The sequence below is a fragment of the Coregonus lavaretus genome (assembly GCF_964263955.1).
Source record: "Coregonus lavaretus genome assembly, chromosome: 12".
In the NCBI taxonomy this organism is placed as follows: Eukaryota; Metazoa; Chordata; class Actinopteri; order Salmoniformes; family Salmonidae; genus Coregonus; species Coregonus lavaretus.
Window position 1 is genome coordinate 39983426 of NC_139999.1, and position 26578 is coordinate 40010003.

At 43.9% G+C, this 26578-nt stretch overlaps 3 protein-coding genes across 5 annotated transcripts; 1 reads left to right on the top strand and 2 right to left on the bottom strand.

The window, feature by feature from the left end:
* Window positions 1-467: 467 nt before the first annotated feature.
* Window positions 468-10548, bottom strand: slc26a6l1 (solute carrier family 26 member 6, like 1). Its single transcript, XM_084173438.1, has 19 exons — window positions 9587-10548; window positions 6892-7031; window positions 6594-6704; window positions 6288-6463; window positions 5925-6089; window positions 5683-5835; window positions 5064-5146; window positions 4627-4774; window positions 4250-4363; window positions 3954-4031; window positions 3654-3749; window positions 3374-3480; window positions 3046-3115; window positions 2816-2908; window positions 2046-2156; window positions 1361-1798; window positions 1089-1143; window positions 858-1000; window positions 468-723 (listed from the first exon to the last, which is right to left on the bottom strand). Exons 1-19 carry the CDS (start codon window positions 9724-9726, stop codon window positions 697-699), a joined length of 2448 nt encoding a protein of 815 aa, XP_084029564.1. The 5' UTR covers window positions 9727-10548; the 3' UTR covers window positions 468-696.
* On the top strand, window positions 4878-20811 carry LOC311138641 (kelch repeat and BTB domain-containing protein 12-like). 3 transcript variants are annotated; one of them, XM_084173416.1, is made up of 7 exons: window positions 4878-4937; window positions 6274-6371; window positions 16428-17188; window positions 18073-18343; window positions 18791-18941; window positions 19403-19600; window positions 20339-20811. In XM_084173416.1, the coding sequence occupies exons 3-7, from the start codon at window positions 16428-16430 to the stop codon at window positions 20506-20508; spliced, it is 1551 nt and encodes a 516-aa protein (XP_084029542.1). In that variant the 5' UTR covers window positions 4878-4937; window positions 6274-6371; the 3' UTR covers window positions 20509-20811. The 3 variants fall into 3 exon arrangements, with proteins under 3 accessions (XP_084029542.1, XP_084029541.1, XP_084029540.1); XM_084173415.1 differs by lacking the exons at window positions 4878-4937; window positions 6274-6371 and adding an exon at window positions 14268-15567 and having other exon boundaries at window positions 15717-17188; XM_084173414.1 differs by lacking the exons at window positions 4878-4937; window positions 6274-6371 and adding an exon at window positions 14268-15567 and having other exon boundaries at window positions 15982-17188.
* Window positions 20812-20894: 83 nt separating this feature from the next.
* Window positions 20895-26145, bottom strand: ccdc36 (coiled-coil domain containing 36). The gene is made up of 8 exons (XM_084173412.1): window positions 26117-26145; window positions 24842-24905; window positions 24485-24647; window positions 24085-24245; window positions 23925-23973; window positions 23664-23739; window positions 23248-23363; window positions 20895-22965 (listed from the first exon to the last, which is right to left on the bottom strand). Exons 2-8 carry the CDS (start codon window positions 24895-24897, stop codon window positions 21676-21678), a joined length of 1911 nt encoding a protein of 636 aa, XP_084029538.1. The 5' UTR covers window positions 24898-24905; window positions 26117-26145; the 3' UTR covers window positions 20895-21675.
* Window positions 26146-26578: the final 433 nt, after the last annotated feature.

The following is a 26578-nucleotide window of genomic DNA, read 5'->3' on the forward strand; positions in this document are numbered from 1 at the left end:
CTGTAAAACATTATCCCAAATATAACCCATAAACTAAGTGAATACTGTTGGTGTTTAATATGAGGGTTTCAGCATAAAATATCCGTAATTCTCTTCCACTTTTATTTATTTTATGTGGTTTTTGTAAATGTTTTGGAGCCAAACTCTTGGCAGTTGTGAAAAAAAAGTTGGAAGAGTTGCAGAGTTAATTGGCAATTATGGCATTGTTGATTAGACACTTTTTATTCATTAATTAAGCTGTTTTCTCTTAAATCATATGGTCTATCCACTAGAAACTCGTGGACAATATGAACACATAACGATTATATTTTTTACACTTCATATGAATACATTTTATAAAAGTTATGTAAATATTTATTACCAAAATTACCATAGATTAACAGAGATTACCTGTTAATTACCCAAAATACCGAAGATTTCGGAAACTTTGGTAAATTATCAGTAGTTTTGCAACCCTATGTTGGAGTTTACTGTACCTTTCACTTTTTGTAGCCATTTATTTAATCATTAAGCATTTTATTGAAATGTTGATACATTGTAAGGTTTCATACACTGATCTTGCTGCAAGAAAAATAGATTACTTCATTAGAATTACCATATATATACACAGTATATACCTGTATACTATATTCCCAACTGAAAGTCACTTTTCAAAAGGATCAAATATACAAAGACGTCAGACTTCAGTAAGGGTCCTCAGAGTTTGGTGCTGCACTGCATCTCCTGCAATGACATATTTACAGACATGGTTAACTTGTTGAAAGCAATATACAGTCTTCCATATTGTATCTTCTATTGAACTGTATTGAATGATTGTATTGTATCTGTTTTTGCATGCAGATGTTCACGTCTCTCACCAGAGAATACTCATAGCTGGGCGTTGATGTTCCCTGGTGGCCAAGGCAGTGCAGCACAGCATCATGGACAGTAGCAAACAGACGTCCTTTAGTGATGGACTCAGAGAAGAACCCTCCCAGCTCTAACTGCTCCACCACAGACACTGGATAGAACAAGTGAGAGTTATTTACACATCCTATTCAAAGTAATGAGTTGTTCATTTATTAGCTACAGATAGGGGGGTTACTTACTCTGACACCCAGCCATGTAGACAGTAACATCAATCTCACCAAAGTCGTGGAATATCTGTCAAAACAGGACAGGAGGATAACCACTTCTGTAGTTTTCCACTTTTAACATCTTAAACTCTTACTGTATCTCAACCTACCAAACCATTGTCATCCTAATATTTTTCTCCCCTATACCTTTCATTGAGGGCACCTACATTCCTGATTTTCTTCTCTCAATACAAGGCCATCTCTTGTATCTCATCATTTCCATGCCCTCATCATCACCCACTCACATTTCCCATGGTCTTGATGGCCACGGTGTCGATGAAGTTAGCCGTGGATAGGTCTAGGATGATGGAGTGGATGTCCCAGGTCCACTTGCCGAGCGAACCCAGGGAGACCTTATCCAGTTCCCGGCTCAGGGTATCCTCACTACTGGACCCCAGAGTGGTAGTATCCCCATCTTGCAGTTCCGACACTGCCCCCAGGGTGGCACTGTCTGGGTCTTTACCGCCCTTCAGGTACTCCCAGCTGCAGTGATCATCGGGCGTGCGGGGCGTTGTTGGCATGACGAACACGGTGCCGTTCTCGCGGCCGCACCAACCTGGTTGGTCGTCTCCCAGTGACTCCTCCCTGTCTCCATCTCCGCCCTCTGGTTCCTTCCGTTGCCCCGCCTCCTCCTCTACAGAGAAGACTCCTGTCTTCTGCTCTGCCGCTCTCAGAGCATGCCTCTGCACAGTCCACACATAGACAACACGTTAATTTACACCACGTTTGTAAAACCTGCCATATAAGGAGATAGAGAAAGAGCAGCATCATGGCTCTCTGTCATCTAAATAATGTATAGATTAGTTGAGATATGATGTAGATATGATGAGTAGATTTATACTGTACAAGTTTATGTATGTCCAGATGGATTCCTGAGTAGTTCGGAATGTGTTGTTCAAATGTATATGAATGGCGGTTCCAGTGTCTCACCTGTCTCATGGCCTCCCTCCTAGCTCTTCTCTCAGCTCTCTTCTCTCTGCGTCTCTGCTTGGCCTCCTGTCTTCTCTTGTAGATGATCATCTTGCTGATATCAAGCCCGCTCTAAACAGAGTTACTCCATCTGTTATCATCACATCAAACGCATGCTCCAAATGTAGGCCTACAGTCACGAAATACGAGGCTTGCGTCTCAAATGGCACCCTATTCCCTATACACTGAGTATATAAAACATGAAGAACACCTGCTCTTTCCATGAGATAGACTGACCAGGTGAAAGCTATGATCCCTTATGGATGTCACTTGTTAAATCCACTTCAATCAGTGTAGATGAAGGGGAGGAGACAGGTTAAAGAAGGATTTTTTAACTTTGAGACAATTGGGACATGTCCCCCCCACATTCTGAAATTGCATTTTTGTCCCCCCCAGTTTTATCATTGGAATGTGATACAAAACGAGGCAACGGTGTGCTTTAGGATCATGCGGATGCCTCCGAGCGGTCGGTTAGGCTGTTTGGAGTGTTTATCCGACTGGATTAAAACAATTATAATAATTATGTCCCCCCCACTTCTAAAACCAAAGTTGCGCTCCTGGAGACATGGATTGTGTATGTGTGCCATTCAGAGGGTGAATTGGCAAGACAAAAAAATTTAAGTGCCTTTGAACGGGGAGCGCTTTCGACACCCTGTAGAGCATGAGGTGCAAATGAGTATCACATGAAGTGCAAATGAGTGTCACTGTCAGAGTTGTATGGAAAAGGGCACCTTTTCTTTTAGCGCCTCCAGGTAGAGGTCAGCGTTGGCGAAGTACACGGTGGCAGAGGAGTGGAAGATAGTGATGCCAGGGACCTCTCTCACCTGCCACACACACACAAACAAACGACAAGGTTATGGTTACCCACTGACCGTGCCACCACTACCTCTCTTCCTGCTGCCTCCCAAGGTCTGCTGTCTCACCCATAGAAATAGAATGATTATATTCTGTTGTCTCTCACCTCTCTGTGGGTCTCCATGTCCAAGTAGAGCTCTGTCCCGGGAATGTGTCCCAGAACTGAGTACTTCGGACTGAAAGAGAGAACAGCAGAGTTGGGTCACCACCAGAGCACTCCAGTTCTCTGTCAGAGCTACTGTATAATTATTAAATGGATGCTGTTTTTTTGTTCTGAATTCTTTATCAAATGTTGGTTTTTGGCTTCCAATCACTGACTTTGGCCTGAAAGAGCTGTTTAAAAGTTCCAAGATGAATTGCCACATGGCACCTGCTGATGCTTTGCTTTTTGGTGAAAACTATACAGTGTTGAAGAAGTGGAAGAGCAGTCTTACAGCTGGGTCCTGAAGATAACAGTGAGCACAGCGAAGGTGATGGAGGCACCAAGGCCCATGTCCAGGTTAAACAGCAGTGTAGATACCCAGGTCACCAGCCACACCACCTGGGAACAGGGTAATGTTTATGAATGGGTTATGAATGTGTGATGACGCCCTTGCGTAGATACCCTGCAAACAAAGTGTTACTGTGTTTTTCAATTATATTCAACTATATCGACCATTCACAACCAGAGAAGATGTGTGTAATATGTATAAGGAAGTACATATCTCCTCTCACCAGATCAACTTTGCTGCTCCTCCACAGAGTGATGATGTCATAGTACTGCTTGAACATGCCCTTCAGGTTCACAAAGACGATGGCTGCGAGCACTGCCTGAAACACACAGAAACATAAGAGTGGCTACAACCAGTATAAAACGCACACACACTTTCGAAACCTCATACTTCACCCGCAAACACTTAAATAGACGAATATATATAAACGACGTAGAAAGAATACATACAAACAGCATTCTATCTCCTATCACACACTCTCCCACACACACACATACAGTATATAGCTGAAGTAGAGACATACCTTTGGCAGCTCCTGGAACAGAGGCCCGAGCTTCAGCACAGTCACCAACACTATCACAGCAGCGGCCATTCCAGCCATCTGCAGTAAAGACATTGGACATCACATCGATTTACGCAATCAATACATCATTTGTATCTTTCATCTGTCACAAAACATAGATTCATGTTGCTTTTACATTACCTACACACATTCATTGTGTGTATGCATTTACATGCATGACTATAGCATTAATATAGCAAACACTCCTGTATTATTCAGAATGGTGTACAGTAGGAGTCCCGCAGTGTTCCTCTCACCTGTGTCTTGCCTCCAGTACTCTCCTGGATGAGACTACGGGACATGGAGGAACAGACAGCATAGCACTGGAAGAATCCCCCCACAGCATTACTGAGACCCAGCGCCACCAGCTCCTACAGCAGGGAAATGGATGGAGAGGAGGAAGACAGCAGAAAAGGGGATAGGAGAGGATGGACGAGGTGAGTGTGCGTCTAGTGAGTGTAACAGACAGAGCTTTGTTTGGACTGTATTGCAGAGCGATTTCAGTTATGGTGGCCTATGAGGCGCGACAAGATCAAATGAATTCATGGGAAGATGGTACAGCTTGTGTAGATTGTAAGAGATTCAGTTGCTTTGATGGTGTTGGAACAATGTATGATAAGAGGGATTGTCTCACCTGGTTGCTGTCCACCTTGTAGCCATGTTTTAGTGCAAACGTCTTCCCAAGAGAGATGGAGATGGCATAGCCCACAATAGCTAAGGCAAACGCATCCCCCATGACCTCTCTAAACAGGCTAGCATCAGGTAACCTGGGGGCAGCCAGGCTGAATAAAGCAGAGGATATGGAGGTCAGGCTAGTACCAGAGGTTTCAACCATGAACCAGCAGGGGTCGGTAATAAGAATTAACAACATACCAGGAAGAGAAACGGTCAACAGGAAGAGGTCAAGAAAAAGTCATGAGGATTACAATTTGACAGATTAACAAGGTATTAATGATTATTACATGTTTCTCTCTCTCACACACAAACAAACACATTCACACACGTTATATCACTCACACACACGCATACTGTTGAGTGAAAAAAACACTATTTTTCACTCTAAATACTGACCCGCTGGGAATTTCCCCCACTACTGAGATTGTGTAGTTGCCGTTTAGGTGGGTGTAGGACGATATCACCGTCGCTGCCACAATCTTTATCAGAATAGAAACACTCTTTTCAATACAACTATGTCACAATCTTCTCAATACAACTGGACAAATAATGGGAATTTTGCAAGGGTAACATCACATCAATCATTTAGTGAACATACTGTAGGTTGGGTCAATCAGAAGCCAGAAGTGTCCCTAATCATTAGTTATGAATCACCTGTTTCTGCTGTGTACGACACTAATACAGTACATTGGAACGGTCACATATAGTTGACTCAGCTCTTCTGTTTCAGACTAGGCCCATTCTTCTACATTTCAGTTTTTCTATGCAGGAGCCAAAACTTGTCAACGCGAACTAGACTAGACAGAAAAAACATCTCTGACATACCCAAACGAATATAACCAATGTCAAATATTTCAAGTTCAAATGTATCTTTGACCAATCAAGATAGAAAAAGAAAGATCAATAAATGTTTGTAGAAAAACATAAGGAAGAGACTGACAGAACGACAGGGGATGTAGATTAACAATAGACCGTAAGACGGTGAGACAGGGGACAGAGTATCATAGTAACTGACTGTGGTGAGCTCCACTGGGATGGGCACGGGCAGTTTGGCGCTGATGGCAGAGTTGATTTCCTTGGCTGCGATGAGAAACACCATGGATACACTACTGACCACCAGTGTGGGGAGATGGGTCTGAGGTAGCTTGGAGCACACCTCCACAAGGGTCTGTGGACAAGAGTTACACCAATATTATATTAGTTTAGGGTTTTGTGCTGGGGTTGAGTTAAAGTGTCACACACACGCATGGTACTCACATACACCAGTGACAGGGGTCCACTGAAGCGTGTGGTTGACACCCCAAAGAGCTGTGCGATCACAGCAACCACAGCGTGAGCAGCAGCTGCTGTTGTGTAGGCTCGCACCAGTGGCTCTGACAGGTACGTACCCACAAACCCAAACTTCACCAGCCCCAGCACCACCTACAAGTGGAAGCATGAACATTCAAACACAACATATTCCTACTGTCAGTCATAGTAAGGATAAATGATCTACGAATGCCTGATTTGTGATATCTTGTATTGTATTGAATTGGATTGCATTGGATTGAAGCATAATGTAGCATATTTTATTGTCTTGTGTTATGTTGTATTGTATTGTTTTTAGTTTTTATTGATGACCTGGATGAGTCCTCCTAGGACGGTGGTAGCAGCAGCGACCTGCACCCTGTACGAGTCCCTGGCAGTGATGTTCACCTCAGTCAGGTTAGTCCCATTCATCATGACCAGGAAGTTCCTGTCTGGAGCCAACCTCTCTGTCACACTTCCAACCATGATACTGAGCACCGCAAACGTACCTGCACACAAACACAACATAACGACATCTGTGTATGTACATTTGTATGTACAAAAAGAATTGGACTGACTGGGAGTGTTAATCTTAGTCCTTATCAACCAATCACATACTACATATTTCTGTCCACTTGCCTATGGAAATATGTCTGGACGTCCCAAAGAAAAAGTAGACCAATGCAGGGTAGAGGGATGTGTACAGCCCAAACACTGGGGGCAAGGAGGCCAGCAATGCATATGCCATACCTGCACAGAGTATAGAGGAATCTAGTTAAAACAGCCTCACTAGCCAATAAATCATTCAACTATTATTTTCCACTAGGTCTGTACATATTCTGTACATGAAGTTCACATTATGACCATTGAAATGCATGTTGTTATTAAGGATACTAGTCTTTTGTGATTAACCCATGGGATTGTGGTCTTACTGTACCTTGTGGCAAGTGCATGATGCCCACACTGATACCAGAGATGAGGTCCGGCATGCCATAATCCCAGATAGAGTAGCGGGGCAGCCAGTAGAGTACAGGCAGACAGCCCACCACACTACGCTTCAGCCTGGGTACAGTACATCTGGGAAGGGGGGGCAGGGGGGTGACAGACAGACAGAAGAGGGATAGGGTCAGGGTTGAGGGTTAGGGTTGAACCGGGATGTGGACATTAAATTAGGGTTGGGGTTGAGGTTAAGGTTAAGGTTGAACCGGGTGTGTAGTGGAGTGGGTCAAGAGCTTCAAGTTCCTCGGTGGCCATATCACTAAGGGCCTATCATGGTTCAAACAAACCAACACAGTCGTGAAGAGGGCACGACAAAGCCTCTTCCCCCTCAGGAGGCTGAAAAGATTTGGCACGGGCCCTCAGATCCTCAAAAAGATATATAGCTGCACCATTGAGAGCATCTTGATCGGCTGCATCACCGCTTGGTATGGCAACTGCTTGGCATCTGACTGTAAGGCGCTACAGAGGGTAGTACGTACAGCCCAGTACATCACTGGGGCCGAGCACCCTGCCTCTATACCAGGCGGTGTCAGATGGCCCTAAAAATTGTCAAAAACTCCAGCCACCCAAGTCATAGACTGTTCTCTCTGCTACCGCACGGCAAGCGGTGCCGGAGTGCCAAGACTGGGACCAAAAGCCTCCTGAACATCTTCTACCCCCAAGCCATTAGACTGCTGAACAGTTAATCAAATGACCACCCTGACTATTTGCATTGACCCCCTTTTTATTTGCACTGACTCTCTTGCACCGGCTCTATGCACACTCACTGGACTCTACCCACACACTCACACATACTACACTGACTCTCCAACACACACATACACATATATACACACACACACACTACATACACTCACACACACATGCATATTGACACCACACACACACACACTCACAGACACACACTTTCACACTCTTCACATACGCTTCTGCTACTCTGTTTATTATCTATCCTGATTGCCTAGTCACTTTACCCCTACCTACATATACAGTACAGTATTTTTACTGGAGGTGTGTTGGGTCATTGTCCTGTTGAAAAACAAATGATAGTCCCACTAAGCCCAAACCAGATGGGATGGTGTATCGCTGCAGAATGCTGTGATAGCCACGCTGGTTACGTATGCCTTGAATTCTAAATAAATAACAGACAGTGTCACCAGCAAAGCACCCCCACACCATAACACCTCCTCCTCCATGCTTTACGGTGGGAAATACACATGAGGAGATCATCCGTTCACCAACACCGCGTCTCACAAAGACACGGCGGTTGGAACCAAAAATCTCCAATTTGGACTCCAGACCAAAGGACACATTTCCACCGGTCTAATGTCCATTGCTCGTGTTTCTTGGTCCAAGCAAGTCTCTTCTTATTATTGGTGTCCTTTAGTAGTGGTTTCTTTGCAGCAATTCAACCATGAAGGCCTGAACAGTTGATGTTGAGATGTGTCTGTGACTTGAACTCCGTGAAGCATTTATTTGGGCTGCAATTTCTGAGGCTGGTAACTTATCTTCTGCAGCAGAGGTAACTCTGGGTCTTCCATTCCTGTGGTGGTCCTCATGAGAGGCAGTTTCATCATAGCGCTTGATGGTTTTTGCAACTGCACTTGAAGAAACTTTAAAAGTTCCTGAAATGTTCTGTATTGACTGACCTTCATGTCTTAAAGTAATGATGGACTGTCGTTTCTCTTTGCATATTTGAGCTGTTCTTGCCATAATATGTACTTGGTCTTTTACCAAATAGGGCTATCTTCTGTATACCCCCCTACCTTGTCACAAATGCTCAAACGCATTAAGAAGGAAAGAAATTCCACAAATTAACTTTTAAGAAGGCACAACTGTTTTAATTGAAATTCATTCAAGGTGACTACCTCATGAAGCTGTTTGAGAGAATGCCAAGAGTGTGCAAAGTTGTCATCAAGGCAAAGGGTGGCTATGTGAAGAATCTCAAATATAAAATATATTTTGATTAGTTTAACACTTTTTTGGTTACTACATGATTCCATATGTGTTATTTCATAATTTTGATGTCTTCACTATTATTCTACAATGTAAAAAATAGTAAAAATAAAGAAAAACCCTTGAATGAGTAGGTGTGTCCAAACGTTTGACTGGTAGTGTACATGTTACCTCAATTACCTCAACTATCTCGTACCGCTGCACATTGACTCTGTACCGGTACTACTTGTATATAGTCTCGTTACTGTATTTTATTCTGTTATTATTTCCTTTTCTCTTTTTTGCAAATGTTTCTTACTTTTTAACTGTGCATTATTGGGAAAATGCTCATAGTAAGCATTTAACATTAAAGTCTACACCTGTTGTATTCGGCGCATGTGACAAATAATATTTTATTTTAATTTTATTTTATTTGAACCTAGAGTTAGGGTTAGTATAGAAAGAAAGGTTAACCGACAGTATATTCTTCCAGCTGACAGGCAGCATTGAGCATGATCCACTAGACCCATGTCGTAAAAGATTTACCCCATCTATTTGCAATAAATCAGAAACTCACACACACATTCACACACCTTCGACTAGTGTGTGCAAACACACACACACACACACACACACACACACACACACACACACACACACACACACACACACACGCACACACACCTTCTGTGCCTTACCTGAAGGACTCTTTTAGCTGCTTCGTCAGGGAAGGGTGAGTGTCAGAGTAGTCCATTCTCTGAGCCAGCTCCTCCAGTCTCTGCTCATCCAGCACATCCCTCTCCACTCTGTACCCCCTAGCCTTCCGCCCCGTACCCATACCACCTCGTCTAATAACCTTACTTGACTATATATATAAGAACCCGGTTGGGCTATTTCGTCCTCCCTGTGTAAGCCGCTTGAAGTGCCTGTCAGTCCCCCTTTTGTACAATATGACAGGTGAAAGGGAGGTGTTTTCCAAACACCGAATAAAACAGGTTTACTAAAAAGTTTACTTTTTCACCCAAAGCACGGTGGGCATTTCCATTGACTGAGGTTCTGTCACTCTAAGAGATAAGAGAACTGTCACCACTCCCACTACATCTTTTAATCCTCCTTTATATGTGTGTGTCTGTGTGGAGGGGGTTCAGGGGTCAGGGGTTGATCGTTTGTAGGGCATAGCCTATAATGGCTAACTAGGAGGCATTTTTCCACCTCATATTTGGTCATTCAAAGTCATCAAGAGCCCCATTTCAGGATGTCCGGATTGCACTCCGGTCATAGGAAGGAGGTGTTTCCACCAGATTCCTTACACTGCAAAAGTGATGCTAATGAACCATGAAAACACCAGGCAGCCTGTAACTGATGACATACTAGTCCTGTAATCTATTACTGACAGCTCTAGTACAGTAGACAAACAGACACACACACAGGATATGGAAAAAGCAACATCAGGCAAATTATAGATTATTGACTCAAGGTGGAAGACGACATACTGTACATAGAGTGCCTTCAGAAAGTATTCACACCCCTTGACTTTTTCCACATTTTGTTGTTACAGCCTGAATTTAAATTGATTAAATAGAGATTTTGTGTCACTGATATACACACAATACCCCATAATGTTAAAGGGGAATTATATTTTTTGAAATGTTGACAAATTAATAAAAAATGAAAAGCTGAAATGTCTCGAGTTAATAAGTATTGAACCCTTTTGTTATGGCAAAACTAAATAAGTTCATGAGTAAAAATGTGCTTAACAAGTCACATAATAAGTTCAATGGACTCACTGTGTGCAATAATAGTGTTTAACATGATTTTTAAATGACTACCCCTTCTCTGTACCCCACACATACAATTATCTGTAAGGTCCCTCAGTCGAGCAGTGAATTTCAAGTACTGATTCAACCATAAAGACCAGAGAGGTTTTCCAATGGTTCGCAAAGACGATAAAAATTGGTAGATAAAAATTTAAAAAGCAGACGTTGAATATGTCTTTGAGCATGGTGCAATTATTAATTACACTTTGGATGGTGTATCAATACACCCAGTCACTACAAAGATACAGGCGACCTTCCTAACTAAGTTGCCAGAGAGGAAGGAAACCGCTCAAGGATTTCACCATGAGCCCAATGGTGATTTTAAAACAGTTACAGAGTTTAATGGCTGTGATAGGAGAAAACTGAGGATGGATCAACAACATTGTAGTTACTCCAAAATACTAATATAAATGACAGAATGAAAAGAAGGAAGCATGTACAGAATATTTTTTTTTCTCCCAAAACATGCATCCTGTTTGCAATAAGGCACTAAAGTAATACTGCAGAAAATGTGGCAAGGAAATTAACTTTTGGTTCTGAATAGAAAGCGTTATGTTTGGGGCAAATCCAACACATCACCGAGTACCACTCTTCATATTTTCAAGCATGGTTATGACAGTGATTCTGATCTAACCATAAATTAAGATGTTGTGCCACTGTAGCCTAGATGCGGCCTAGCCCTTTTAGGCTCACGATAACTAACTAGCTAACTTAGCTGATTCATTGTTGCCCATGCGAGGAAGTTAGGCTAGCAAGCATTTTAGCTAGGTAGCCTATGACAACAAAAACTAAAATCGTACTGTATGACAGAGCTATAGACCGTTTTGTCAACATGAAAGAGAGGAGGATGGCATTGGCTTTCAACTAGTCTACAAGTAGTGTGAGTCCCAAACATGTTTTATTTGTGCGCACACGCACTAAAATCAGTACCATGGACAGCCACATGATATTTAGCAACATTGATTGGACTAAATCGTTTTTTGGTATTTTTAAGTTTGTTTTTAGTGTATTAAACTGGTGCTGGAATAGTGGAGGCAGTGTCTGTTGTCTTTGTGCTGACTTGTGGTAACTCCGTGGTTCTAAATCAGTAGTTGTTTAGTAAACTGTCAAACATTAACTTGCTTGACCATGTTGCAGGTCATATAACTGTTTGTTACATGCAATGTTTGCTTTGTTGACTTCACAGGACAGATGTTGCTCTCCGGTTTTGTGATGGAAGAAATGTATGTGTAGTTGAATTTATTCCCGCCACTGTGTGACTGCTGCTTTTTGTTGTCACTGCCTTATTGTATAGCATGATGGCGTATGAACGAATGGGTTATAGAGCAAACAACGCAATTATCACAACATAGGTTGTAGTATCGATTTTTTACTGGCTTGGCTAGGCTTCCTCAGTGATTTTACCCACGCGCCGCTACTGATCTTTGTAGTGACTAGGTGTTTTGATACATCATCTACAGTGTAGTTAATAACTTCACCATGCTCAAAGGGATATTCAATGTCTGCTTTTTTTATTTTTACCGATCTACCAATAGGTGCCCTTATTTGCGAGGCATTGGAAAACCTCCCTGGTCTTTGTGGTTGAATCTGTGTTTGAAATTCACTGCTCGACTGAGGGACCTTAAAGATAATTGTATGTGTGGTGTACAGAGATGAGGTAGTCATTCAAAAATCTTGTTATCATTATTGCACACAGTGAGTCCATTGAACTTACAGTGGGGGAAAAAAGTATTTAGTCAGCCACCAATTGTGCAAGTTCTCCCACTTAAAAAGATGAGAGAGGCCTGTAATTTTCATCATAGGTACACGTCAACTATGACAGACAAAATGAGGGAAAAAAATCCAGAAAATCACATTGTAGGATTTTTTATGAATTTATTTTCAAAGTATGGTGGAAAATAAGTATTTGGTCAATAACAAAAGTTTCTCAATACTTTGTTATATACCCTTTGTTGGCAATGACACAGGTCAAACGTTTTTTGTAAGTCTTCACAAGGTTTTCACACACTGTTGCTGGTATTTTGGCCCATTCCTCCATGCAGATCTCCTCTAGAGCAGTGATGTTTTGGGGCTGTCGCTGGGCAACACGGACTTTCAACTCCCTCCAAAGATTTTCTATGGGGTTGAGATCTGGAGACTGGCTAGGCCACTCCAGGACCTTGAAATGCTTCTTACGAAGCCACTCCTTCGTTGCCCGGGCGGGTGTTTGGGATCATTGTCATGCTGAAAGACCCAGCCACGTTTCATATTCAATGCCCTTGCTGATGGAAGGAGGTTTTCACTCAAAATCTCACGATACATGGCCCCATTCATTCTTTCCTTTACACGGATCAGTCGTCCTGGTCCCTTTGCAGAAAAACAGCCCCAAAGCATGATGTTTCCACCCCCATGCTTCACAGTAGGTATGGTGTTCTTTGGATGCAACTCAGCATTCTTTGTCCTCCAAACACGACGAGTTGAGTTTTTAGCAAAAAGTTCTATTTTGGTTTCATCTGACCATAGGACATTCTCCCAATCCTCTTCTGGATCATCCAAATGCACTCTAGCAAACTTCAGACGGGCCTGGACATGTACTGGCTTAAGCAGGGGGACACGTCTGGCACTGCAGGATTTGAGTCCCTGGCGGCGTAGTGTGTTACTGATGGTAGGCTTTGTTACTTTGGTCCCAGCTCTCTGCAGGTCATTCACTAGGTCCCCCCGTGTGGTTCTGGGATTTTTGCTCACTGTTCTTGTGATCATTTTGACCCCACGGGGTGAGATCTTGCGTGGAGCCCCAGATCGAGGGAGATTATCAGTGGTCTTGTATGTCTTCCATTTCCTAATAATTGCTCCCACAGTTGATTTATTCAAACCAAGCTGCTTACCTATTGCAGATTCAGTCTTCCCAGCCTGGTGCAGGTCTACAATTTTGTTTCTGGTGTCCTTTGACAGCTCTTTGGTCTTGGCCATAGTGGAGTTTGGAGTGTGACTGTTTGAGGTTGTGGACAGGTGTCTTTTATACTGATAACAAGTTCAAACAGGTGCCATTAATACAGGTAACGAGTGGAGGACAGAGGAGCCTCTTAAAGAAGAAGTTACAGGTCTGTGAGAGCCATAAATCTTGCTTGTTTGTAGGTGACCAAATACTTATTTTCCACTATAATTTGCAAATAAATTCATTAAAAATCCTACAATGTGATTTTCTGGATTTTTTTTCCTCAATTTGTCTGTCATAGTTGACGTGTACCTATGATGAAAATTACAGGCCTCTCTCATCTTTTTAAGTGGGAGAACTTGCACAATTGGTGGCTGACTAAATACTTTTTCCCCCCACTGTATTATGTGACTTGTTAAGCACATTTTTACTTCTGAACTTATTTAGGCTTGCCATAACAAAGGGGTTAAATACTTATTGATTCAAAACATTTCAGCCTTTCATTTTTAATAAATGTGTAAAAATTTGACATTAGGGGGTATTGTGTGTAGGCCAGTGACCAAAAAATCTCAATTCTATCCATTTTAAATTCAAGTTGTAACACAACAAAATGTGTAAAAAGTCAAGGGGTGTGAATACTTTCTGAAAGCATACATATAGCATTTTCTGATTTAAATGCTACACAGGATATCACAGAGAAATGCCCTCATTAAAACTATTTTAGTTTTGCAATAGCTGTAGGGGTCATATGGGTCATTCATTTCTCTGTTCAGGATGTTTACACCATAGAGATCCTATGAAATTACTAATTCCTAATTCTATGGTTTACACCACCTGAGGTTAATATAAGTTAATGTAAAGCCCTCCACGTGCAGCTACTTCCTGCTTCCTGTTCACAACAGGAAGTACTGTTAACTGTCACTCGTGTTCTTGTCAAGCACCCTGTCTGTGACACACATCCTTTCTCTATAAGCAGTGATCTAGCCATCTATTGGTTGTACAATTTAGAAGGGCGATGATATGACACATGTTAACAACAATCAATGGTATATGATCAACGGTATAACTGGTGTGTGCCCATCTTCTCTCTTCCTCAGATTACTGAGCCATCTTAAAAAAAAAAAAATGAAGGCAGACCTCTAGTTGAAGTATTTCACTATCCTGACGTCCGTTATGTTGCCTTTTTATTTATTTTATTGTGCCATTTCCGGTTTTCCGGTTTTGAAAATGTGTAAAAGATGACTTTGTGTGCACTTTGGTTTTAAAAATGTTTCAGAGCACTTGAAAGTGAAGCAATGCCAGAAGTTGAGTGAAAGTCGCTCTGGATAAGAGAGTCTGCTAAATGACTAAAATGTAAATGTAAATGTAATATCTTTTTGATTGGTATGAACGAAGTATCATCTGCATCATTGTTAATTATTATGATTATTACGAATATTGTGATTATTATCATTTAAAATGACTGTAGTCACTTTAAGAGAGTGATGTCATGAAATTCGAATACAAGCCACAAGTTGGTTCCATGTGCCATTCCACAGATACATAAGCCTACACATGATCGAGACACCCCCAAAATATAGCAATAGAAAAGAATACCAATTATACTTGTGAAATTCGACATGAGCATTGCTCAACATTACACAACATTATCATGTGTGAGTCTCCTTCGTCCCTACATGCATGCCGCCTCTGACCCAGTTGCCGTTCCATTGGCCATATCACAGTCTATTTTAAGGTTTGTTGCTCAGCTCAGAGGGCCAGGGCATTCAGGCAGGCAGCGAGGGAAGGGGAGGGTAAACAGTGCTGTGTTTCAGAGGGGATAGCTAGGCTGCCTGTCTATCTCTGACCCTAATTCCAGATGCATTCAGCCACATTAACAACAACGCCTGCAGCCTGGCTGGCTGAGGAAAATGACGGTCTACTAGAAAAGGAGGATTCCCACTGACCGGTAGGACGGGATGGCATTGGCTTGGCTACTGTGTGATCAAAGAGCAAAAGAGTAAAGGGGTGAAATACTTTAGTAACACAATGCATGGTGGGAGATGATATTGATGATATATCCCTGTTTAACATGGATTTCTGGTTTCACTGCGGCAGACAGGGCATTGTTGCTGTACTGCTCATGCTGTGGTCTAAGTGTCAGTGTGGGTAATGGGAATTCCAGTAAGAAAGGCTCTTCATACTTACTGATTTATATTGACAATGACAGAACTACAAAGTTGAAGATAGTGACTGGCCTTTTAACTCTCAAATCTTTACAGAATGACTTAGATTACAACAAAACTCTACTGACATAAACGTAAACGATCTACTGGGCTTGATCAGATCAACATAGAACTTTCTTTCTTTCTCTTCTTTTCAGATAAAGAACCTCCTTGTTTACACTGCCACTTAGTGATATTTATTTATATTTTATTTATTTCTATTCTATTTTAATTTTTCTTTATTTTTTCTGAGTTATTACTACTCCTGAATAGACATTCGAACCAAATGGATCTGAGAGCTAAACACAGTCTGGGTCTTTTGGACCAGCTGAGGAAGATGAGGGAGACAGAGAAGCTGACAGATGTGGTGCTAGTGGCTGAGGGCATCAGCTTCCCCTGCCACCGCGTGGTCCTCTCAGCCTTCAGCCCTTACTTCCGGGTTATGTTCACCTGCGGCCTGCGGGAGTGTAGTACTAGGGAAGTGTTTCTGCGTGACACACCAGCCGATAGCCTGGGTCTATTGTTAAACTACATGTATTGTTCCGAGCTCCCGCTCAACAACGCCAATGTACAAGGGGTCTCGGTCGCTGCCTTCCTCCTGCAGATGGACGAGGTGTTCAACCGCTGCCAGAGCCACATGAGGGAAAACATGGACGCCTTCAACTGCTTAGGGGTGTACTACTTTTCCCGCGACCTGGGAGCCGAGGAGCTGGCCGACCATGCCCAGAGATACCTGCGGACGCACTTCGTTCACGTGTGTATGAGCGAGGAGATTCTGGAACTAGAGGCCCACCAACTGGGGGCGCTGCTGAGCTCCGACGACCTCAACGTGTCGCGGGAGGAGACCATCCTGGACATGGTGCTGCGCTGGGTCAGGCAGGACACTCCGGGGGATGGGGTGGAGGACAGGCGGAGTAGGCACCTGGCTGAGCTCCTGAGGAAGGTGCGTCTCGCCTTGGTGGCCCCTGACTACCTGAGGGAGGCTATGAAGAGGAATATGTCTCTGTTGGCAGATGCAGAGTGTCTGGAGATGATGGAGGAGGCTCTGGAGGCCACAGGGATGCACCCGGCCTCCTCACCCCGTAAACTGAAGCTCCGCTATGGGATGGAGACCACGGATCTGCTGCTCTGCATCGGCAACGAGGGCGGAGGGATCCGATCACGGTATGGAAATTATTCTGATCGCAGCTTCTGCTACGCCCCCTCCACGGGCCGCACCCACTACATCACGTCCCCACGCTACGGAGACGTTCTGGGATTCGTGTGTGCGGGGGTCGTCACCGAAGGCAACGAGATTGTGGTGGCCGGGGAGGCAGGGGTGAGGAAAATGGCCAGGCAGACGGACAGGAATGTGGAGATATTCAGGTAGGAATCTGGAAGAACGGTATCATGAGCTCTGTGTGTGAATGAGATCATCAACAATAATATAACTATTCGTCAGAGATGAGAGACAGGTACTATTTATGTGCTGTGGCCAGGTAGAGTGTGTGGCCAGGTAGAGTGTGTTGACAGGTAGAGTGTGGGGCCAGGTGGAGTGTGTTGACAGGTAGAGTGTGTGGCCAGGTAGAGTGTGTGGCCAGGTGGAGTGTGTTGACAGGTAGAGTGTGGGGCCAGGTAGAGTGTGTGGCCAGGTAGAGTGTGGGGCCAGGTGAAGTGGGTTGACAGGTGGAGTGTGTTGACAGATAGAGTGTGGGGCCAGGTGGAGTGTTTGGCCAGGTAGAGTGTGGGGCCAGGTGGAGTGTGTGGCCAGGTGGAGTGTGTTGACAGGTAGAGTGTGTTGACAGGTAGAGTGTGGGGCCAGGTGGAGTGTGTGACCAGGTAGAGTGTGGGGCCAGGTGGAGTGTGTGGCCAGGTGGAGTGTGTTGACAGATAGAGTGTGGGGCCAGGTGGAGTGTTTGGCCAGGTAGAGTGTGGGGCCAGGTGGAGTGTGTGGCCAGGTGGAGTGTGTTGACAGGTAGAGTGTGTTGACAGGTAGAGTGTGTGGCCAGGTGGAGTGTGTTGACAGGTAGAGTGTGGGGCCAGGTAGAGTGTGGGGCCAGGTAGAGTGTGGGGTCAGGTAGAGTGTGGGGCCAGGTGGAGTGTGGGGCCAGGTAGAGTGTGGGGCCAGGTGGAGTGACAGTGTGAGAATGATTGTCAGTAACACCAGACCAGAGGCCTGCCTGTGTTTATTTTAGCATGGTGGAGTCTCACTAAAATAGGATGAATCTCCTAACCCCTGTCCCTGACTTTGGTTTTGTTGTCCTCTTCAGGTATAGGGTGGAGGCCCAGGGGACCTGGGAGCACCTGAGCTCAGCAGAGTACAGAGACTCGTACGCTCTGGGGGCACTGGGTGATACTATTTACCTGCTGGGAGGCCAGATGAAGCTGAAGAACCAGTACCTCATCACCAACTCTGTGGAGCGCTGGTCCCTGCAGGGCGGGCCCTGGCGTAGCGCCGCCCCGCTACCCATACCGCTGGCCTATCACAGCGTGGTCCGACTGAAGGACCACCTCTACGTGCTCGGGGGTCGAACTCCACAGGTAATGAACTAAAGAGAAGGGGTTTGATATAGATGAACAGTCAGTGAACGCTAGACTCTATTAGGTGTGTGTGTGTGTGTGTGTGTGTGTGTGTGTGTGTGTGTGTGTGTGTGTGTGTGTGTGTGTGTGTGTGTGTGTGTGTGTGTGTGTGTGTGTGTGTGTGTGTGTGTGTGTGTGTGTGTGTGTGTGTGTGTGTGTGTGTGTGTGTGTGTGCAATGTGGGGGCAGGAAGGCCAAGGGGGCATTTCACATTTGTTTAATTCAGTCTCACAACACCCATGTATTTTTGGAGTCCCTCACTCTCACTCATGTACACACTGTGCTTGACGCTGCGCAGCTTTGACAGCAAAGAGACACACTATCTGTGTCAGTGTGCGACTGTGAGCCCGCTCTCTATCCCCTCCTTCTTCTCTAAACTCTGCACCTGTTCTGTCACTTCCCCTGGCAGTCCTGGCGGATGGACGACGAGCCAGACCGCTTGAGCAACCGTCTGCTAGAGTACGACCCTGAGACAAACAAGTGGACAGAGCTGGGTCCCATGAAGTACTCCAAGTATCGCTGTGGTGCTGTGGCGCTCAATGGAGAAATCTATGTGATGGGTGAGATTAAGTAAATAAATACCACAATTGGCCGTTTGCTCTCAATTAGTTTCATGATGGTCATGACGATGATGGTCAGTTTGTATCAGCAACCAGTGATTATTCCTCATAATTTGATCTCTAGTATCTGTTTTTTCCTAGAGCAGTGTTTCTAGTCCCAGGATCAATTTAGTTTTTGCTTTAGCACTACTGCGCACACCTGATTTAAATCATCAAAGCTTCATGATGAGTTGAGCATTTGAATCAGCTGTGTAATGCTAGGGCCAAAACCAAAATGTCCACACTTCTGGGTCCCTAGGACCAGGATTAAGAAACACTGTCCTAGTGAAACCCCTTAACCCCTCAACCTTCAACATAAACAGTATGTTTGGACAAATCAGATTTCAAGAGTTATTTTTAAACTAACACTTGACAACACAAGGAATAAATGTTACCGTACTAACCCAGTTGTGTTCTAACAGGAGGTATCGGCTGTGAGGGGGTTGATCGTGGGCAGTCCCGTCGTTGCCTTGATGCTGTGGAGATCTACAACCCTGATGGAGACTTCTGGAGGGATGGGCCCACTATGCCCTCTCCACAGCTATCCCTACGCAGCAATGCCTCCAACGCCGCGGTGGTGGGGGGCAAGCTTTATGTCTGTGGATACTACAAGGGGGCGGGTAACTAAACCAGAGATTATCCATTATATTGACCAAAAAGTGGCTGCTCTAACAATGAAAATAAATGTCTTCAAAAATGGAAGGCAGTCGGGAGGAGGCAAGATCAGGCGGGACCATTCTAGCCAATGAGAGGGCAGACGCGTGTGAACAACAGGCACAACTTCGATATAAAGTGTTTTTTCTCAAAGTTGCTAGAATGTCACGTGTCTTACTTATATCAGTACACTCGTAACACCCTAAGTATTATGAAACTTCTATTAGATCAAATAAACCACATGTAGCAAATAAGCCATTAATTTTTTTGCAAACCAAATTGGACACTCTCATTGACCTCCATACAAAAACTCCTCGCTTCATGAGCGAAAAAAATAAGGAAAAGAAACGCCACCTGCTGGAGAAGACAGATTTTGGGCCCAGTTATCCCTCTCGCTTAGCCTCTTCCTCTCTGACTAAACCTACTTTCCTTTCCACTGTTCACAAAACTGTGACATCACGTGGCACAGGTTTGAGTAAAAGATGACCTGTCCCTTTAAGAACTAAACAAGTTGACTGTAGATGAATGCTGTTTCTTTTGATTGCCACACCACTCTTTAAAATGCCAGCATTCTCCACCATGTGGTAGCACACTCCATGTGTTGCCACAACAGTTATTCTGAAATCAGTTATATTGTCAGTAAAGTGATTCCAATAGTGACAACAATTATATTCCTGGCCAATCCTAATCCCTGTCTCCCTCAGATCGTCATGAAGACATAATCAAGGACATCCTGGAACTCGACCCGTGGGAGAACCGCTGGACCGTGGTGGCCCGCCGCGTTCTGATGCATGATGCCTACGACGTCTGCTTGGTGGCAAGCCTCAATCCACGGGAGCTCATGTCTCCCCCGGCAGACCTAGTAACTCAGTGACACTCACCCACCCTAAGGTCTAATGACCCCTTCTTAGCTAAGAGCAGCTTGGGCAATAATGATGTATTCTGAAAGCTGATAATATTGAGCAACAAGACCTTTCTTTCCACTGCTGTGGGCCAGGAGTCAAAATGCAGTAATGCAGTAGTGCTGGCTGATCCTGGTGGTGCTCGTTGACAGACATTACGCAGTTAGTGTTGACCTGAGTGGGGCACTGCACAAAATAACATTCTGCACTTGTCTTAAACTGTATATGACCTACTGAGTTGCACATTTAGAAGTAAACATTGTATCTGAATATCATACCTTAGTGGGTTTTGTGACACTGAAATATAGCTTGTAAATATAATTGTTTTGCAATTTTGTTTTGTATGTTGCAGTAAAATGCCTCTGCCTCATCTTTAGAATATTGGAAAGAAAACCAGACAGGTCCTTCACAATCAACTTATTTTATATCCATTTTCCACTTTATTCAAGATTATATTTTTGTCATGCAAATAAGGCTTACATTACATTGAGTCTTTGCTCAGGCTTGAACATGTGCTTGTGGAGCTAGTGTACAACACTAGAATTGCAAAAACATGACGAGAGAGGGTCCTACACGTGACGTGAGAGGGCACTGTCATGTGTTGGACTAGTTATGTGTTGCCCTTTTCCTGTATGCCGACAGAAGAGATGTCCGTTAATTAAACGCTATAAAAACCTCAAAAACCACCAATTATACTGTCATGTAGAAAGCTTTATTGGTAATATAGTACAAAGGTTAACGCCTGTCACCCTCGTGGTTGACTTTAACACGGTCAAGACTTTTACTTATAAATCTGGTCTTACAATTACTTCCCTCTTTTCATCCCGTTTTCTTTTGTGGGCATGATTTCTGTACATGTTATCCCACAATTTCTTTAAAAAATAACTTAGAAACATTAACTAACTCATTTGTAGAATATGTTTAATCTTAATGAGAAAGTCTGATATAACATTTACAGTGTAAAGGGTTTTGAAAACACAAACATAGGGAATCGATGGAAAATAACATTTTGACTGTGAATTTTGTTGTCAAAACCACAGTGAGGTCAACAGTGAGGTCAACCAAACACAACAACAGCTTGTCAAACAACTCCCTCCTCAATACCTTCCTACACTGACATCCTGATTCCCCATCAGACATCAGTCAGAATCACAGTTCATGTCAAACAGCTGCCATAAGCCTCTGTTTCTCTTTGAGACAGCCTGGGGCGATGGTGGCGATGGTGTCTTTTCCCAGGCAGGCCTGGCGTTGTTCCCTGTGGCCCCGCACACAGAGCTGTTACTTTCCTGGGACCACAAGCTGAAAGGGTTGCGGTAGCCTCCAGTAGCTTTCTTAGACTTTTCCTCCTTGTCCTGCTGTCGTTTCTGCGCTTCTGGTTTGAGTGTGTCCATTTCCATCCTGTTGGGATCATGCTGCTCCTTGCCAGTCGATCCAGCTCCCTGCCTCCTTTGGTTTTTGAGGGGCTGTCGGTTCTCATCCCGACCCCTGCCCGCTAATCCACCGTTACTCCTGGTCTGTGGTGGCATCAGTGCCCTCCTCCTGCTTCTGAAGGGCTGTTTCCTCTGTCCCTGGCCTCTCTGGGTGAACCTACGTCCAGCCATGGTGCTCCTGCCCCTGGGGCTCTCTGAGGGGACCGCTGCAGGCTCGCTGTGGTCGGGCTGGCTGCTCTGCTCCGGGTCGCAGTGGGGGTTCATGATGGTGCGGGTGCTCCTGATGGTCACGTCCTGTAGAAGCGCGTAGGCTCTGCTGGGGTTCTGAAAGCCCTGCATGGGGTACTGTAGAGCTGGAGCGCCCCCCGATGTGCTGGGGTCTTGTAGGCCCTGCATAGGATAGTGTAGGGCTGTGGCACCTCTTCCTGGTTCATGAGTCACAGCGGTAGAGCATGTGCGGTATGGGTACACCCCCTGCCAGGAAGTCTTAGCCGGCTCATCCAGCACCATCTGGCTACACCGCTCCAGCTGATCCTCCTCCACCTTCCCCATCATCACAGGAGGAGGGTACAGAGCTCTGGGGGCTGTGGCCTGGCCCTGGTCACATGTCTCTGAGGGTCCTCCTCTGGGTCCTCTATCTGAAGGGGGCAGCCGCCCTGCTGCCTCTCCTCCCGTCTCCCCTACACCACATGATGCCACTGCTTTACAAGGCGCTGTGACCGCTGTCGCACCACAGAGACGTACACCTTCGAAGTACCTCTTCTCCTCACTCACCAGGCAGAACCTCTCTACCAGTCCTGGGGATGTCTGGACCGTGCTGTCTGTCACCCTGACAGGTGTGGGGAGGAGTTCGGACCCGTGCTGGGAAACCAAGGTGCCTAGAAGGGACAGGGCTTCTCCTAGCATGCTTTGATCTCGGCTCTGCTCATGTCTCAGGACCTCCAGATTCTGCTGCAGGCCCTGCATGTGGGAGCCGAGTGCTGTAGTCGCCACACCCGTCTAGGACAGAATAGAAGACAACAATATATGACTAATAGCAAAGACCTCAAAATCAAATGTAGATATCTAACATGAAATGATCAACATTAAGTATGTCAAATAGTATTCTCAGCACCCAGAATCAAATATTTTGTGTGCCGGCCGGCCAACTAATGTTTTGTTTGTCACGAGAGACTAGTCATATGTTATCTCACACTCACCCCACAGACTCTCATTAAGTGTAAATTCAACATCAGGACGAAGGCTTGACAATACAGAGTTATAAATGCCACCTGTCCTCACCTTGGCAGCGCTGTCCTCCATCTCTTTCAGCATCTGATTCTGGGAGCTCAGTTTATTCAGCATGGCCTCAAACTGCTGTGCAAAGCCATCCTGCAGACTGGCTATGTTTTGCTGCACTGTAAAATATGTTGAAAGGTAACCCCAATGAATACACAATCCATTCCATAGCAATCAAGACCTATGTAAAAAAAAGTAATAGCCACAGTACACACTGCCCATTATAGCTCATTCATGATCATTTCAAAATCGAGGTATTAGATCAAATATTTCTAAAATAAAATATATGCATGAGATAATTTCACTACTGAACTCTATCTACTGGTCCCAGAGATTATTTCCTTTATAAACATGTTAATAATGAGCAATGCACAATAGATTCTAATAAAAGTTTAGAGAAATTGTTCAAAGCAACCCACATGTCTTTGCAAAATCTGCAAAATCTTTGTTGCCTGTTGTAGTGCTCTCATCAATGTGATTTACAGAGAGCTTAATCTGAAACACACATAGCATACGGGTTTATCATTATTATGAAAATCAAATCAAATGTTTTGGGTCACATTCACATATTTAGCAGATGTTATTGCGGGTGTAGCGAAATGCTTGTGTTATTATGAAAATGAGTACCAGACCAGCAGGACCATTCTGCCCCAAAAAACTATTCTGGATTGTTCACTTACATTTTCAAGTTTTTCACGAAATTGTAGAAATCCAGAGGTGAGAATGTCACTGATAAAACAGACAGGACAATAATTAAACCACAACATACCTCATATTGTTTGTATCTTTCACACAATAAAATCCCTGCAGAAACAGGTGACACTCATAAGGCACAGCTACCTCTCACACTTTTCTTTTGCCTTTTTCTTGTCCTCTTCAAACCTGTCCAGTACGCCAATTGCTTTGCCACTTGTAAAGCTTGGTGCCTTCCCTTTGTCCTTTCCGTCTCCGAACAGGAATGGTTTGGAATGGTAATTGCTTAAAATCTTTGGCTCACTTGCCTGAAACACAATGACCGGTTCATCTTAAAACAAAGAAAAGCTCAGAAAGTTTTGAGTTTGTTCTTGAGCTCATCTGATAAGGTGAATTGCTAAATGTTGTGTTATAAATTGATGGGATACTACATATTGTGAGCAAAATACATGCATTCACTGAGCTCAGGACTGAGGAACAAAGGTGGACATGAAGAGAAAATTAGATGGTTTTCCAAGTTGAAGAAAATAGGGGCTAATAGACCTACCTCCTGTGACTGTGAGCTACCAGATGTTCTGTTTGAAAAGCCCATGTCCTGTGACATGCCCTGGGAGTTTTCAGGCCAAAACTGGGATCCAAACAGGAACTGTGAGTCTGTCAAGCTGGAGTAGTCACTGGTAGCGCCATTCCTGCTGGTGATCTTGGGCACACTACATGTTATAAACACACACACACTTAATTCATTTTAGGGGCTACACAAACATTTATGCTAACTAGCTACATTTCAATAATAATATATTTTAGAAAGCTGCATTAATTGTCTGCTGCAGTGCACCTTAGCTAACAGTTATTTAATCAATTGTGGGGGGGGATTATCTTCTTGGCTAAGGTTAGTTATGCTTACATGGATCCAGTTGGGATGCTTAAAATCTCTTTGATATTCCACACATTGGGATTCATTGTTATTTCTGTTTGAGTAAAGATCAAAAATAATTACATTACAAACCAATTACAAATGACAAAAAAAGAAAACACAAACCAGCCAGCAAATGTATTAGCTAGCCAGCTAGTTTGCTGGTAATGTTAGCATGTTAACGTTACTCTTCATGGACTTCATGTCCTGGCTACTAGCTTGTTCTGCTTTTTCCAACAAAGTTAGCTACTCACCACTGTGGTCATGTAGTAGCCAACTATGTAGTTGGCTAGCAAGGCAATTATATGCTACTTCAAAAAAATATATGGCTAATGGGAAACTTGTTGTAGTTAGCTAGCTCCTTTTCGGTAATCAATAACACATGAACACAGCTGGTTGTTTGATATGAATAACGGTTATATTGCAGAGGTTGGCTACCGTGGACAAACGTTTCATCACGTTCAGGTGCGATCAAGGGAGAGGCACGTGGCGATTACCTCCCGCCTTCGCAACTTTTCCCTCTCAATCTTGCCTCATAATGCTTCAGCAAAGATCTTTCCCCAACTGTAACGTAGACTTCAGTGACGTCAGGGGACGTGACATGGTTTTAATGTCTATGGACGTGACCGGATCATGGGTAATGTATTTTCTAATAAATAAATGTTTTATGCTCATTGACATTATGTCATAAAGCATGTTTCCTAAACCCCAGATACAGGGATGTGCACAGACCTTTGAGGGGGTAGGTGCAAAAATAAAATACCCCCCACAGAAAATCTACTTTCAAAACTCAAAATGCATAACATACCGACTGCATCTGTAGCCAAAATGTCAACCTTTAATAGGCTTATTTAGCAATCTAGTGCCAGTGACTCCTAGGCCTAAAGACGACGAGAGATGATTGACATCGGGAAAAGTGGCTGGCTATGAGCCACTGACTTATAATAAGAACGCTACGAGCTGATCAGAACGAATTATGTCGTAAATATGTTAGCTATGCTGTTGAAACAAACTCGTTTTTAATTGATTTGAGTTTGTTCTGCTGCTGACATCTGCCTCTTACTAACGAGCAGTCGCGAAATGCCTAATTATTTATGTAGCCCTACAGTGAGCGACACACACATACGACAGATCCAACTCAAAAGTAGCGGAACAGTATTCAAGTCTCCCTGCCCGGCGCCCGCAGCCAGTGGCAACTGCATGCAAGTCAGACGAGTGTTCTCTATACAGACCCGAGTTACGCGCACATAAATGACACTTATTTACCTTTTGATGTATCTTTCTCTATGCCTATATCTGACCATGAATTTAAGCATGGGGAAACGCGTGTGCCAGCCAGGTATTCCTTTGGGGTGGAGATGACAGAAATGGAGGTGGCAGGTATGGTTTGTATACCAATATTCGATATTCTGACCTTGACTTAATTCTCTCATAATTCCACCACCTTTGTACTCGAAGAAACCATGAATAAAACATACTTTCTCGTTTCCGATAGAAATAACACCATTCTCTATGCACTGTAATTTATAAATTGATAAGAGCTATTGATAAGAGCTAGGTAAATGAGTAATCCTTTTGGAGAAGGGGATTGTAAATACAAATGGCAATTGTTGTAGATGATTTTTCCTTCTGATTGGAGGAGACGAATGTGAAACCAGTCATGGAAGCAAGCTGAAAATAATATCCAGGGGTGAATTAGATTTAATTTCTTCCCGGTACTGGGACCTC

Excerpts from the sequence above, each read along its gene's own strand:
- slc26a6l1 (XM_084173438.1), bottom strand. The coding sequence starts at position 9,726 with ATGGGTACGGGGCGGAAGGCTAGGGGGTACAGAGTGGAGAGGGATGTG. Across the intron at positions 1,144-1,360 it reads CCATCAAGACCATGGGAAAT|ATATTCCACGACTTTGGTGA; the intron begins GTGAGTGGGTGA and ends CTGTTTTGACAG. Across the intron at positions 724-857 it reads CCAGCTATGAGTATTCTCTG|GAGATGCAGTGCAGCACCAA; the intron begins GTGAGAGACGTG and ends ATGTCATTGCAG.
- LOC311138641 (XM_084173415.1), top strand. The coding sequence starts at position 16,110 with ATGGATCTGAGAGCTAAACACAGTCTGGGTCTTTTGGACCAGCTGAGG. Across the intron at positions 18,942-19,402 it reads TGGAGAAATCTATGTGATGG|GAGGTATCGGCTGTGAGGGG; the intron begins GTGAGATTAAGT and ends GTGTTCTAACAG. Across the intron at positions 19,601-20,338 it reads TGGATACTACAAGGGGGCGG|ATCGTCATGAAGACATAATC; the intron begins GTAACTAAACCA and ends TGTCTCCCTCAG.
- ccdc36 (XM_084173412.1), bottom strand. The coding sequence starts at position 24,897 with ATGAATCCCAATGTGTGGAATATCAAAGAGATTTTAAGCATCCCAACT. Across the intron at positions 24,648-24,841 it reads AGCATCCCAACTGGATCCAT|TGTGCCCAAGATCACCAGCA; the intron begins GTAAGCATAACT and ends TATAACATGTAG. Across the intron at positions 24,246-24,484 it reads GTAGCTCACAGTCACAGGAG|GCAAGTGAGCCAAAGATTTT; the intron begins GTAGGTCTATTA and ends ATTGTGTTTCAG.